The 14,158-nt window shown below is 53.8% G+C and overlaps 1 protein-coding gene across 1 annotated transcript; it reads left to right on the forward strand.

The window, feature by feature from the left end:
- The first annotated feature begins 10,056 nt into the window (after positions 1 to 10,056).
- Positions 10,057 to 12,708, forward strand: KLHDC7A (kelch domain containing 7A). Its single transcript, XM_065421476.1, has one exon. The coding sequence runs from the start codon at positions 10,057 to 10,059 to the stop codon at positions 12,706 to 12,708; it is 2,652 nt and encodes an 883-aa protein (XP_065277548.1).
- Positions 12,709 to 14,158: the final 1,450 nt, after the last annotated feature.

Raw genomic sequence — 14,158 nt, forward strand, 5'->3', positions numbered from 1 at the left:
ACAGAAGCCCAGTTTTGGGGAAGGGAAGTCATTGAAAAGGAAAAATTGAAGACATGATTTAAAAAAAAAAATCTCCATTTTCACGGCTGAGCTACTGCCGTCCTCTCCCACTGCTTTGCATCTCCTCACACGGGCCTTCATCAGAGAGCCGCCATCTTCTCAGCAGTGACTGCCCCAGCAGTTCACATCATCCAAGCCCGTCACCAACACGAGCCAATGTTTCTCAATTTCTTCTTCACTTCCTGGAACACTTGTCAGCAAACGCCTGGCTAATCCCATCCAGCACTTCAAAGCCACGGCCCCACACATCAAGAGACTCGATACGTGCTCCCATGAAAAGCAGCTCTCGAGCCTTTGATGTTACCCACTCTTTCAAGCTGAAGCACGGCCTGGACTTTTAATGCAAAAAAAAAGACTTCTTCCATCTTAGCTGGAAGGGTTTCTTTTCTCCTTGCATGGTGAACTTAGCCCTTCTTTTACTTCAATAGCGGAAGACCTGCTCTCTCACAGATGTAGACTGGGTAGGTGACAGAATGCTAGATGGCTGGGTAACAGCTAAGGCTGGAGCTCAGAAGAGATTAGAGGATTACGAGTTGTCTTGCTTCTGATAAGGAGAATGACTTGGCAACTTCAAAGACAGGAGCCATTCTTTCTATTAGGGAGGCTGTATTGCGCGGCCCAATTACTTTACTGGCACTGAACTTTAGCAAGATGGTGGGACCCGTTCAGCCTTTCCACTCACAGCGTGGGAATGGGAGTTGTGTTGAAGAGCCGCACAGCACCTTGGAAAAGGCCCCGTTGCATCTACGCACTGCAACTATTTAACACTAGGAATACAGCAAGAGTCACCTGCTTTGTGACGTTCTGGCATTTTTGCTTCCGGACCCAAATAACAGGGGGAATAGGGTGATCAGATGTCCCGATTTTATAGGGACAGTCCCAATTTTGGGGTCTTTTTCTTATATAGGCTCCTATTACCCCCCACTCCCTGTCCTGATTTTTCACACTTGCTGTCTGGTCACCCTAAGGGGGAAGCACAGAAAAAGCATGAAAATTTAAACTAGAGAGGAGGGGAACATTATGGAGAGAGAGAACTGAAAGGCCCAAAGGGGAGCTGGGCACCCAGCATGCATTGGCTTTCTTTGGGATTTAGCCCATTGTGCCTTTGAAAATCTCCCCAGTCCTCGTGTTTGAACCTCTTCACATTACTGATGAAGTGTTGGGTTTTTGGAGACACTGAGAAGCTCAGGGAGACATACTGTGGCCATTAAGAGAGCCCAAGTTTCAGATCTTGTTGCCTAGGTGTCCATTTTCATAATTGGATGCCCAAACTGGGCGCCTAACACAGATGTTTTGGGCATCTCGATACTGATTTAGGCACCCAAATGCAGAATTAGGTGCCCTAATTTGGGTGCTATTGTTTAATAGCGGTGTTTAAATTCAAGCACCTCGGCGGTTGCTTGGCAGGAAATAGGGTGTGTGTGAGAGAAATAGAAATTGGATTTGTCAAGCTTCAGGAAAAGCAATGGAACGCCTATAAGGCATCCACAATAGGTGAACCTCAAACAGTTTGGTTCTGCTAAATACCCCCAAAGTTTGGATGCGTCTCCAAACCTTAGTAGAATTACCCTGGAGCTGGCAAAGACATATCTTGAGTACAGGAGTTTTCACAAGATCTTGAGTATTTCCCGTTTCCGGTAGAGCTGAATTTACCATGAAAACAGATTTTCTTAGGACAGCTTGGCTCCCTCTCCCAGAGTCAGCATGAGTGGAAAATTACGGGGAGAAAGCAAGTCCAACTTCTTCAAACCTCAGTCCTTTCTAGCTGAGCCTTTGGGGGTCACTTATGCAGACTCTTCTCTACAGCCATAAAGACTAGAAACGTTCTCCTTTAAACAAAAGCTGAACTTCTCAGGCAAGTTACTGACTCCAGCAGCGAGGGCTTTGAGAAAAATACCAAATATGAGTCAGACTCCCATTAAAATGGGGAGATTCAGCCACACTCTCATTCATCTCTGGGCTTTATTACGCAGGAGATAAAAACGCACAGGTGTTTAGAAACAGCTAGGTTAACTGATTCCCAATTGCGTGCTTCCTTTTTTACAAGCCGCAGTGCTGAGAGTGAATTGCTGGTGGCAGTGTGTATAATGTTCTCCCGGGGATCTTTGCATTTTTTTTTCCCATATAACCAAGAGATACTTGGACAGCACTGTGTGCAATTCCTATCAAAGACTGGCTTTATTTTTCCTTTTAATACAGAAAAACTCTGGCTATGGTTCAAGGAAAAGGCTGAGGTTTCCTTGAGAGTTCAGGGGAAGATATCACGCTACCTTGTTTCTAGAAACACAGGGGTACAAAGGGATCAGGACCGAGGTTGATTGTTATGCTGCAGTTTTATTTCTTATGGCTCCTGATTAGCTGAAAAGCCATGTAATCAACAGTCTAGTGGTTCTAGAACTATCTGGAAACAAACTGAAAAGCAGGAGCGGACGCTGAGTAGGCATATGGAAGGTAGAGTCATCATGTTCTGGAGCAGGGAGTTATGCACCATGGAGTCCTGATCCTTTGATCAGGCCCCGTAGGTGCTACCACGCTGCAAACCGCAAATTGTAATAAGGACAGTGCTGTTCTGAAGACACATCTAGTGCGAACACCTGCAAGATTTCATTCCCTTACAGGCAACTTATTACCAGAAACGGAGAGAACTGGTTGACTAAGCAGTGACATTGGTGGACAGAGGAGGTGGGCTATGCTAAGGGTTGGTCTTGTAGCTAAACTGGATTGGGACTTGGAAGCCCAAGGTTCAGTTCCTGGCTCTGACCCTGGGCAAAATCACAACTTGCACATGTAAAGGGTTGTAAGGTTCATTGTAAGTCACAGTGTACCAGGGACAGCATGTGAAGTCATTATGCGTATTTTAAAGGTTGGGCTCCTTCATCATTTACCTCCAGGCTGGAGACCTTACCATATACTGAGTGATGGGCAAACCTCAAGAGGTTCAGGTCAGGGAAGTCCCCAAAATCTTGGGCACTCATATGACCCTTATCAGAGCTCTTCAGACCAGGGAAGGGCCTGAGACCCAAGAGACAGATCTGGGGTTGGATCCCCAACCCCTCTCTCCTTGAAGGTGTGGTGGACGGAAGGCAGCCAGATCCCAGGTGGGATTTGGTTAGGGTCCATCTCGACAGCCCATCTCATGACTCTGCAGAAGTAGCCTGGCTATCTCACTGGCGCAGGCTCCCTGATGAAATTTTCACGTTTCTGGATGGCAGCCTCCCTTGAGAGAGAGTTTGACTCAACCCACCAGCCAGAGCCTAGAGGTGCATAGACTTGGGGGGGGGGTAATAATACCCCAAAATTCCACCTATTTTCTGTTCCCCCCCTTCTAGGGAATAGGTTGTGACTGAATTTGCCTGTGGGTAGCTCACAACCAGCAAAACATAGAATCATAGAATATCAGGGTTTGGAAGGGACCTCAGGAGGTCATCTAGTCCAACCCCCTGCTCAAAGCAGGACCAATTCCCAACTATATCATCCCAGTCTCCATCCCTGCTCTCCTCCTACAAGCCATGAAAAGCAGCCAGGAAAGCTGTCTATCTGTGCAGCACTGAAATCTCTACAGGAAGATTCCAGCTCCTGTGGGGCACAAGATTGTTCATTTGCTTTAATCTCAGACTCCGCGCAGCAGCTATAAAAACAGGTTTCAATGAGCTGTGGGTAAACATGTAACCTGTCTCAGGTTCCCAAGAGGAGCTGGAGCACAATTCGGCATGCAGTTTTATTTAACCCCATTCCGCTAAGCGTCAGAGCTGTGCTGAGAACACAGCCCATGGGTACTGTACATGCAACGGGCTTAGTGAGGTCAAACTCATCGACTCAGGAAAGCCATTAGTCAAATATAACAGGTGGGAGTGAGATAGGCCCAAGCCATGGTCAGGCCCCAGAACCTTCTTTCAGGGTAAAGCAGGGTTTTCACCTATAGTCCCAGACCCTCACACCAGGTAGACAGTCCTGGTCTGAGCCCAGGAGCCCTGCTGGCCCCTTGTGTCTGGGGTCTTCCAGCTAGTTGTCCCAATGAGGCTGTTGGGGAACTCCGGCCCTCCCTGTCTACCCTGGCTTCCAGCCCAGAGATCATTGTGGCAAGTGGTTAAGGTCTATGGGGTCAGACCTGTTGCTTCTTCCCTGGGCTACTTCCCACTGTGCGTTCTCCTTCTCGGGTGGCATCTGCCCTGGGGTCAAACCCCTAACCTCAGTCCTCACAGTAACAAAGGAAAAGAAACTGAATTGATAGAAATAAAGAGCTTCTCTGTCCTATCTGGATCCTCCAGCCGTCTGTCCTACCACTCTGTCTGTCCTGAGCCCTTTGTACCCATGTCCGACCATTCTGTACTCACAGGCAGCCGGAGGCAGTTTGGGTCTCTGCTGTGCTACTCTCTGGGAGCTGAGGATGAAAGAGGTCTGTCCGCCTCCCCAGGCTGGACCCTTCTGAGCTGAGCATCTCCCTTTTTAAGGCTTCTCCTCCAAGATTGGCATTCCCCACAGGTGTGACTGGGTGGAGCTGCCTGGGCCCAAACCTGCTCCTTAACCCCTCCTCGCCCAGTACAGGGATTGTATGTCCCATCACAGCTTGCCTACAGACACAGTAGCACAGCTGTGAGACCCGTGTCCAGCAACTGCAAGCCCAGGTTTACAATGCAGTGTGGATGCTCATCAAGTCCACAAGCCTGGGTCCCATAGACCCAAGTTTACAATGCCGTGTAGACAGACCCCCGAGGCACAGACAGGGGAAGTGACTTGCCCAAAGTCGCTCAACAGGCCCGTGGCAGAGCTAGAAATTGAGCCCGGGTCTCCTGATTCCCAGTCTAGTGCTCTAGCCACTCGGCTGCACTGCCTCCAGTCCCAGCTGAGTTCTCTAGGGAGATGTTCAGAGTCGGTCTATACCCAGATAGCTGGTGACATCCAGATGTAACGCTTCGCACGGCAGGTCTTGCTGTGTGTTTGGTCCCCACCTGCTGAAGCTGTTGATTTGCAATTAACGCAGTGGAGCAGAATGACTAATGGCGCCGGCGGAGTTCCCCACACCTCACCCCATTGTTTTTGTGTCCTTCGCTTGTTTGACTCGGAGCAGCGGGCGCTCCCGGGCGCTTGCTCATTAGACAAAGACAGTGACAAAAGAATGGAGGAGTCTCTCCAGCCACACACCTCGCCTCCCGCACTCGCCACACACTGAACCTGTCCACCTCAGAGGCACATCACGTACACAAATACCTGCTCCAGCACAGCCTGCACCACCTCCACACCTCCCACCTCTTCACTCGCATGCACAGGCACCCACCCCCTCGCACCACACACACACACACACCCACCAAACACCTATCCCCCTACATCTCCTGTACTTACACACCACATCCCCCCCCCCACACACACACTCACCGAACACCTATCCCCCTACATCTCCTGTACTTACACACCACATCCCCCCCACACACACACACACTCACCGAACACCTATCCCCCTACATCTCCTGGACACACACACACCACATACCCCCCCCCCCCACACACACACACACTCACCGAACACCTATCCCCCTACATCTCCTGCACACACACACCGAACACCTATCCCCCTACATCTCCTGCACACACACACCACATCCTCACACACACACACACACACACTGAACACCTATCCCCCTACATCTCCTGCACACGCACCACATACCCCCCCACACACACACTCACCGAACACCTATCCCCCTACATCTCCTGGACACACACACCACATCCCCCCACACACACACTCACCGAACACCTATCCCCCTACATCTCGTGGACACACACACCACATCCCCCCACACACACACACACCGAACACCTAGCCCCCTACATCTCCTGCACACACACCACATACCCCCCCACCCACACACACCGAACATCTATCCCCCTACATCTCCTGCACACACACCACATACCCCCCCACCCACACACACCGAACATCTATCCCCCTACATCTCCTGCACACACACACCACATCCTCCCCCCCCACACACACACACACCGAACACCTATCCCCCTACATCTCCTGGACACACACACCACATCCCCCCCCACACACACACCGAACACCTATCCCCCTACATCTCGTGGACACAAAACACCACGTACCCCCCCACATACACACCGAACACCTATCCCCCTACATCTCCTGCACACACACCACATACCCCCCACACACACACACCGAACACCTATCCCCCTACATCTCCTGCACACACACCACATACAGCCCCCCCCCACACACACACACAACGAACACCTATCCCCCATATCTCCTGGACACACACACAGACACACCACATGCACACACTCCTAATACTTATTCACTCACATCGCAAAGATCCCTCGCACACTCAGCAAATATCTATCCAGCCACGTCTCATCGACACACATACCAAATATCTTCCTCTATACACACTTATCCACAAACATCTCACCCCCATCCCCCAAACACCTACGCACGCATATACCGGTGCACCCCTCATCCACATATACCACAACAACTACAGACCCAACCTTTCACCTCACAAACACACAGTGCTCACCTGCTTCACTACATACACACTCACTCACACCCAGCTCTACATCAGATGTAACACACACACACACACACACGCGCCTCCCAAACTTATCCTCTCACATCACAAGTACACACTGCATACACTGCGTACAGATTGGCCACACACAATACACACTTCCCACAGATTTCCAGCAGAAATGGATCCCGTGCAACACAACCATACACCACACACACATCCACCCCTTTCAGCCTTACCCACCCATATCACAAGTGCACAGGATGTACCCTACACTACTCACCCACTTCACACACCAGCCACTTACTTCACACGTTTACGTGCGCACACACACACACACACACACACACCACAGCTACCCACCCATCTCCCCAGAGCTACATCCTATACCGCCACACATACCACACGCCCCAAGTCCCTATCCACCCACATTACACACACCGACAACCGCCCACCATCCACGTGTACCACAGCACACACAGACCTCCCCACTCCAGTCACAAACTCACATCACACGTCCCGCCCTCACCCAGCCCCAAAAAATAGAATAAAAATCATCCCGCTCGGGGAAGAGAAAGAACAAACAGGCAGGAAACATTCTCCGGATTAAATGAGAAGCTAATCCCATTTAAGATAGGCCTGTTTGTTTGCATTGCATTAGATTGTTTTATCCTCCCCCTGAGCAAACTGAGGAGCTCCCTGGTTACTCTCACGTGACACTTTGCACACACACACGGCCTAATATGACTTCCAATTATCTTTTAATTTCGCTCCTGTCTTCATTTGTTCATTTCACTCCTTTTTTTTTTTTTAAGCAATAATTTATTTCGCTCCAAGTCGGCTATGGCTGCTCCGGAGACTGCCTACGCCTGCCATGCTCAGCCCGCTGTAGCAAGAGGACTTTGTGACTTTCCCTTCACTCGCCATTACTGAACTTCAGGTCACCACGTCTCCCTGGGAAGGAGGCAGACTGGGAATGCCTCCCTGCCCGTTCCTGCCCCTGCCTCCTTCCCTGCAGGGCCGGCTCCAGGCACCAGCCCACCAAGCACGTGCTTGGGGCGGCACCTTGGGGCGGGGCGGCACTCGGGTTTTTATTAATTTATTTATTTATTGGTTCGTAGGGGCAGCGCTGGAGGGTTTTTTTGTTTCCGCGGTGCGGCGCTCGGGGGGGGAGGGCTTTGGGCGGCGCGGCGCTCGGAGGGGGCGGGGGCTTGGCGCGGCGCTCGGATGGGAGGGCGGGGGCACGGCGCGGCGCTCGGAGGGGGGCGGGGGCTGGTGCGGCACGGTGCTCAAGGGGGTGGGGGCTGGCGCGGCGCTTGGAGGGGATGGGGCTTCGGGCGGTGCGGTGCTGGGGGGCGGGGGCTTGCGCGGCGCTCGGGGGTGGGGCGCGTGGTGCTGGGGGATTTCAGCTGCACGGCACTCGCGGGGAGGTACGGCGGCGTGGCGCTCACGGGGGGGGGGGGGGGCGGGTACGGTGGGGCAGCGCTCTTCTTTTTTGCCTGAGGCAGCAAAAATGTTATTGCCGGCCCTGCTTCCCTGGCCCGGGGCATTCAAATTCATGGCTACGTACTCACACAACCGACGGAGCCTCGGCGCAGAGAGGGGTGACATAGTGTTCCCACCACCTGCTCCGCCTGAGGGGAACGGGCGGTGGTACATCCCCCCTGGCAAGTGCTTTGGGGAGGGAGGATGAGGAGCAGGGAGAGGAGGGGCTGTGAACCGCATCTGGAAACGAGCACCCCAGGCCGGATCCTCTGCTGGTGTAAATCAGCATTGCTCCATTGACGTCACTGGAGTTTTACATCAATGGACACCAGCCGGGGATCTGGCTCTACAATGCTATTTGCAAGGTTAGAAAGGCAGCCAGACTGCTCCCAGAGCTGCTCCGGCTGCAAGAGGCCGAGGCCTCCCACAAGGAAGCTAGAGGATGCAGGGTTGTGGTACATGGCCAGTCTTGAATCTGCCCCTGAACTTTGGGGTGCTCAGCGGTGCAGAGCCCGCTGTGATGTTATCCCCCTAGAAGCGAGGGAATGATTTGAAGGTTTGTAAGCAGCTGGCATTCCCACCCTGCTCCTAAAGCAGCACATTCACACACTGGCCCAAACTTTCCCCTCCCCTGGGCATTTGCCTTTATGGTTCATTTAAACACCACCACCACATAAATCTCAGTTCAGGCTTTGCCCTAAGCGTGGCTATTCTTCGGGATTTTCCAAGATGGATGGACGGATGGATTGACACACAGACCCTGCCTCAAATAAAGACTCGACCCTTTATACCTCTAAGTTGGAACTAACAGGATCTCCCGGTTCTGACATCCACCGTCAGCCCAGTTTTCAGCAGGCAGACGTCCCCCGCATGAGAACGCCGCCACAACTGGCACCTTTGCTGTCAGCAGATAAGGACTAGCCAGGCCATGACGCTGGGCTGTCCTCTCACCAGGACAAGGCGTGCCTCCAAGGCCAGGAGTGAGGTTCACTGGCAGGGCAGTATGCAGGGAAACGTTTCAAAGTGATCTGTTCCGGGTGGGTAAACAGGGGACTTCACGCTCCAGGACTGTCAATCCTGCCCCTGTTCCTCTACTCACTCCCCATCCATGGGCCCACCAAGCCCTGAGAGCGCCTCATCAACTCCTCTGGCAGTGGCCAAGCTGGCTGTCCATCAGTACAGGAGGCGGGAGATGGATGGGGGTCAGTCCTCTGTGACTGTGTGGCCTTTTTCCAGCCCCTTCTCCAGGCATGCATCCTGTAGGTGGTATCCCATCTCCTTGGACTCCTTCTCACATCAGTGGTTCTCTTCTTGGCATCCCTCAATTTGACCCCGTGACCCTCCCTCCCCACCCACCCCCAGCAACACGCACACAGTTTGCTCATTCTTTGTCCCCAGTAATCGGTTAAATTCTCGGTTCCTGGCCCCTCCCTCACCTGAGATGGGGGCAGGGGCTTTCATTCTTTTCATGGGCTCCTCCCACCATCCCAGGATTTAAATAGGCCGGTCCTTTTCCCCAGCTACTATATTCGTGATAAGCTGAAAACAAACGGGCCCTTTTAAAAAAAAAATGTGTTTAAAGGCACGGAGAAAAGTCTGTGGGCTGGCTTGGGAAGCTGTTTTCACCCCTCCTTTGCCTTTCTACTTGTATTTTTTCTAAGCCTCTCTGTTTACCCGGCTAATAAACCAGCTCCGTGTCACTCACTGTCTGTTGCCTGGCATGCACATTTGCACCTGAGCCCAGCCCAACCCACCTTGCTCAAATATGCAAAACTGCTATGGAAAGCAGACACTGCATGCTCCAGCCGCCAGCTGGAAGCCTGTGCCAGGCTACCTGCCGCAGGTGAAAGTCACCTTGCCCCCCAACGCCTCGGGGAGCTCAGAGAGAGAGGCCTGCTTTGTCTTGAGCTTGTCCCAGCTTGGCAATCATTAATCAGATTCTTCACATTCCTGACTGCTGGCCTGTTATGGAAGAATGACCAACGGGGCTCAAGTCAGCCGGGACTGGCAGTCAGACATGCAGCTCGCTGGGAAGCTGGCATTTTCCGCAGCAGCTCTGCTCCTACTGACTTTGGCTTATAGATTCTATAAGTCCCGACCATCCAGCAGCGGGATCCGAAAAGCTGACCATGTGACGGAGCAGAGAGAAAAGGCTGGATCCGGAAGGGGAGGCGCAGAAGAAACATCACAGGGACTCAGGTACAGGCAAGTCAACAGCAATGGGGTGAGGCCAAGCACCAGCAAAGGGAATCAAAGTGCGCTCCTGGGTGGGACGGTCGCGGCGGGAACGCGGGGCCCACAAAGCACACCGCCCAGGGAAGATCAAAGGCTGCCGAAGGGGGAGGAGGAGGAGAAAGAGAAGGGAAAGGAGGCTTGTCAGCTGGTCGCCGAATCACAGCCAGACAAAAAGCCGCCTGTTTCGGAGGGAGAGGGGCAGAGTCCAGGTGTGGTCCCGAGCGTGGCGACAGCAGAGAGTGCAGAGCAGGAGGCGCCAGTGGCAGGAACAGAAGCCGGAGGTAAGCGTAACGTTTGCGGTCTGCCAAGCAAACCGGACAGCTCCGTAGATGACAGCAGGGGGGCCAGCTGGGCCGTAGCCTCGCGGCAGTCTGGGTGTAGCGTCAGCCTCAGGCACAGTCCTTGCAGCACCCAACCAGGAAATGCTTCTGAGCTCACAGCAGCTGACAGATCCGCCCCGAACACTGAGGAGGAGGAAGCGGGAGACATGAGTGAGAGTTTGGCCTGGAACCAGGAGGCCTCGGCTGGCCACGAGAGGATTCAGACCCTCAAAGCTACATCAGACATGGGCTTAGCCATCAACCAAAGCGATAAGAGGTCTGATGCCTCCTACACGTTCTCCTCCGTTACAAAGATACAGGTGGAGGAAAACTATATTAAAGAGAGGCAGCCCAGGGAAGAAAAGCCATGGCAGTCCACATCCGCCGCCACTAGCCTGCGAGGCAAGGTCTACGACTACTACGTCCAGTCCACCTCGCAGTCTGTGTCGAAGGAGCGGCCCTGCTCGTACACCGACTCACTCTACGACCCCGACAAAATCCACGAAGAGCTCAGTGAATATGAGACTTGGCTGCGCCTGTCTTCACCCCAAGAACCAGCCGGTGGGTCGGCAGCGGGAGATGAAGACCGAGCTTCACTGACAGCAAACATCCCAACCATCTCTCCCAGTCTCCTGCCTTTCAGACATCCCGCGGAGAGCGGGGAGCCTGTAGGCTGGGGTGGTGCATCGGATCCGGGCAGCGCCTTCTCGCCCGCCCACAAGACAGCTGAACCGGAACGCAGGTTCGGCAGGAAAGAGAGTTTCCATCAAATTGCAGATAACCCCGAACTTCAGGTGCACATGGAAGGGTTCGGGGCTTTGACACCAGCCGGCAGATCTGACTCAAGCACTCCCCCCACCAGTCCCCTCCACTCCTGCTCCGTCGTTTCCCTGGTGGAACCGTTTCACAGCCTCCAGCCTCATGCAAGCAACGAAGCCAGAGTGGAACTCATTGCTGGTGCCAACTTCTTCAAAGTCCCATTAAGCTTGCAGTCCGACGTGGACATCCACCTGGATTTGGGGAACTGCTATGATGTCCTGTGCATGGCCAAGCAGCAGAAACTGGACAGTCTCCAGGAGGCAGCGTATAAGGTCATGAGCGACAATTACCTCCAGGTCCTGAAGAACCCGTCTATCTACGGGCGCCTCAATGCCAGGGAGAGGGAGCTGATCCTCCTGAGGAGGATGAAGGGCAGGAAGTACGTCACCGTGGCAGACGTCAGCACGCAGGAGCGAAGCTTGAACACCAGCAGGCTCTGTTACTACGAGAACGAAGGCGACGTCTGGCATCCCCTGTCCTATATGCCAGTGGAGGCGGTTTCTAGGGGATGCGCCGTCTGCAGCATGTTCAATTACCTCTTTGTGGTGGCTGGCTGCGAAGGGCTGGGCCAGCACCAGAAGTCTTCCAACAGGGTCTTCTGCTACAACCCCCTGACCAGTATCTGGCAGGAGATCTGCCCACTGAACCAAGCCAGGCCTCACTGCAAGCTTGTCGCCTTGGATGGATACCTGTATGCGATTGGGGGAGAGTGCCTCTATACTGTGGAAAGGTATGACCCCCGCCAGGACCGGTGGGCCTTCACCGCGCCGCTGCCCAATGATACCTTCGCCGTCGCCCACACCGCGACGGCGTGCGACGGGGAGATTTATGTGACCGGGGGCACACTGCGCTACATGTTGCTCCGGTACGTCAGCCGGTCAGACAGCTGGAAGGTCAGCATCACCAGCGGGAGCAAGGACCGGACCACCGAAATGGTGACCGCCGGTGGCTTCATCTACCGCTTTGACCTCAACCGCAGCATGGGCATCAGCGTCTACCGCTGCAGCCCGAAAGCCAAGCTGTGGTACGAGTGCGCCACCAAACGCATGCCCTTCCCACCCTGCTTCCAGTGTGCCGTGGTGGAGAACCTGGTTTACTGCATCAGCCGCCAGTTCAACCTCAGGTTCCTGGCTGACCACGTCTCGCCGCGCTTCGGAGTCAAGGAGTTACAACTTTTCCCTTCCCCCCGGGGGACCCTCCTCCCCGTCGTCCTGGTGCTGCCAGACAGAGGCACGGTGCAAACAAGGGTCTGATGGGAAGCTGAACAAACCCTGATTCTTCTCTCTTCTTTTGTCCTGTGCTCAAGGGCCAAAGGCAGCTCCCGGAGCCTGAGCACGGAACTGAGAGTCTGGTCAAATCCAGACTTCCCTGAAGTCCGGGGATATTCACTTCCACGGTTCTAATTCAGCCCATTCTAGAGATGATCCAACGGTGGCATTAGGATCCAAACTTGGGGGGAGGGCTTCTATCCTTGGTTCAAGCCCTTCTCTAACTAAAAAGCAGCCGATGGCCATCCAGTCCCTGGAGGGCGGGGAGGAACAAAGCTGGCTAACTGTATATGTCCATGGCTGGCAAATGCCTCCCACTTGCAGTTCCCGTTCAGCGGCCACAGAAGATGCAAACAGCGGGTTGGGCGGGTGCATTTAAATGCCCGTAAATGTGGGTGCAAATTAAATGCAGGCCTCGGGCTCCTGGGAAGTTGCCAAAGTGGCCGTGGGTGGAGCAAAGTTTGGGACCCCGCTGTAAAGTCATTGTCCACTGTGCCTGGTGAGATACATCGCTACGTCTTACAGGCCAGGGGTGTTTATTATGTACCAGAAAGACAGCTGCAAGGGGAGCTCCCTGGAGGTTTTTCGAGCGTGCGGGTGGAGATGGGGAGTCTGAAAGGGACAGCATCCAGCCTGTGTCCTTTACACCAGTGCCATGCCAAGGACTTCAGCTGCCTGGGAGGGCTGGAACTGAGGCAGGATTCGGCCACTGGCATCATCACCTAAAGCAAGCAGCTGAGCTGTGACCCCCAAGTCCCCGGGTGGGCAGCCCCAGCAGGGAGGTCGGGAGCAGAATGGGCTGCAGTTGCGGAGCCAGCTCAGGGCCGTGGCACACCGGCAGGGCATCAAGGGAGGAGCGGGCCTTGTTTATGCCCAGGCCATGATCATTCAGTGAGTAAAGAGACAACTTCAGCCTCCGCCGGGCCTGCCAAGACGGCGCTTTCCAACAGCACGATACGCTTTTAAAAGGCTAGAGAACTGGGCCGCTTCCAAACATAGCCCCAAGGCCCAGCCCACACTGAACGCAGTTGCAGTTTCCATGGCAAACGTCAGTGAGGAGAACTTTGCCCCAGCTCCTGAGCCAAGCATGGAGATCAGCTACCTGCTCTGGTTCACTGCTATATATATATGGAGATATACCTATCTCATAGAACTGGAAGGGACCCTGAAAGGTCATCGAGTCCAGCCCCCTGCCTTCACTAGCAGGACCAAGTACTGATTTTTGCCCCAGATCCCTAAGTGGCCCCCTCAAGAATTGAACTCACAACCCTAGGTTTAGGAGGCCAATGCTCAAACCACTGAGCTATCGCTGTCCTGCAGCCCCTTTGCACTGGCTATGAAAAGCAGTGGCCCAGTCCCCCGGCACACAAGGCTTTCCTTACAGCTGTCTGTGCTCCCAGCTCCTCCTCCTCAGCAAGAGCTCCAGGTACAAGGG

The sequence above is a fragment of the Emys orbicularis genome, chromosome 22 (genome assembly GCF_028017835.1).
Source record: "Emys orbicularis isolate rEmyOrb1 chromosome 22, rEmyOrb1.hap1, whole genome shotgun sequence".
NCBI classification, from domain to species: Eukaryota; Metazoa; Chordata; order Testudines; family Emydidae; genus Emys; species Emys orbicularis.

What these genes read in the sequence shown, in the direction of transcription:
- KLHDC7A (XM_065421476.1), top strand. Translation starts at nt 10,057, where the DNA reads ATGACCAACGGGGCTCAAGTCAGCCGGGACTGGCAGTCAGACATGCAG.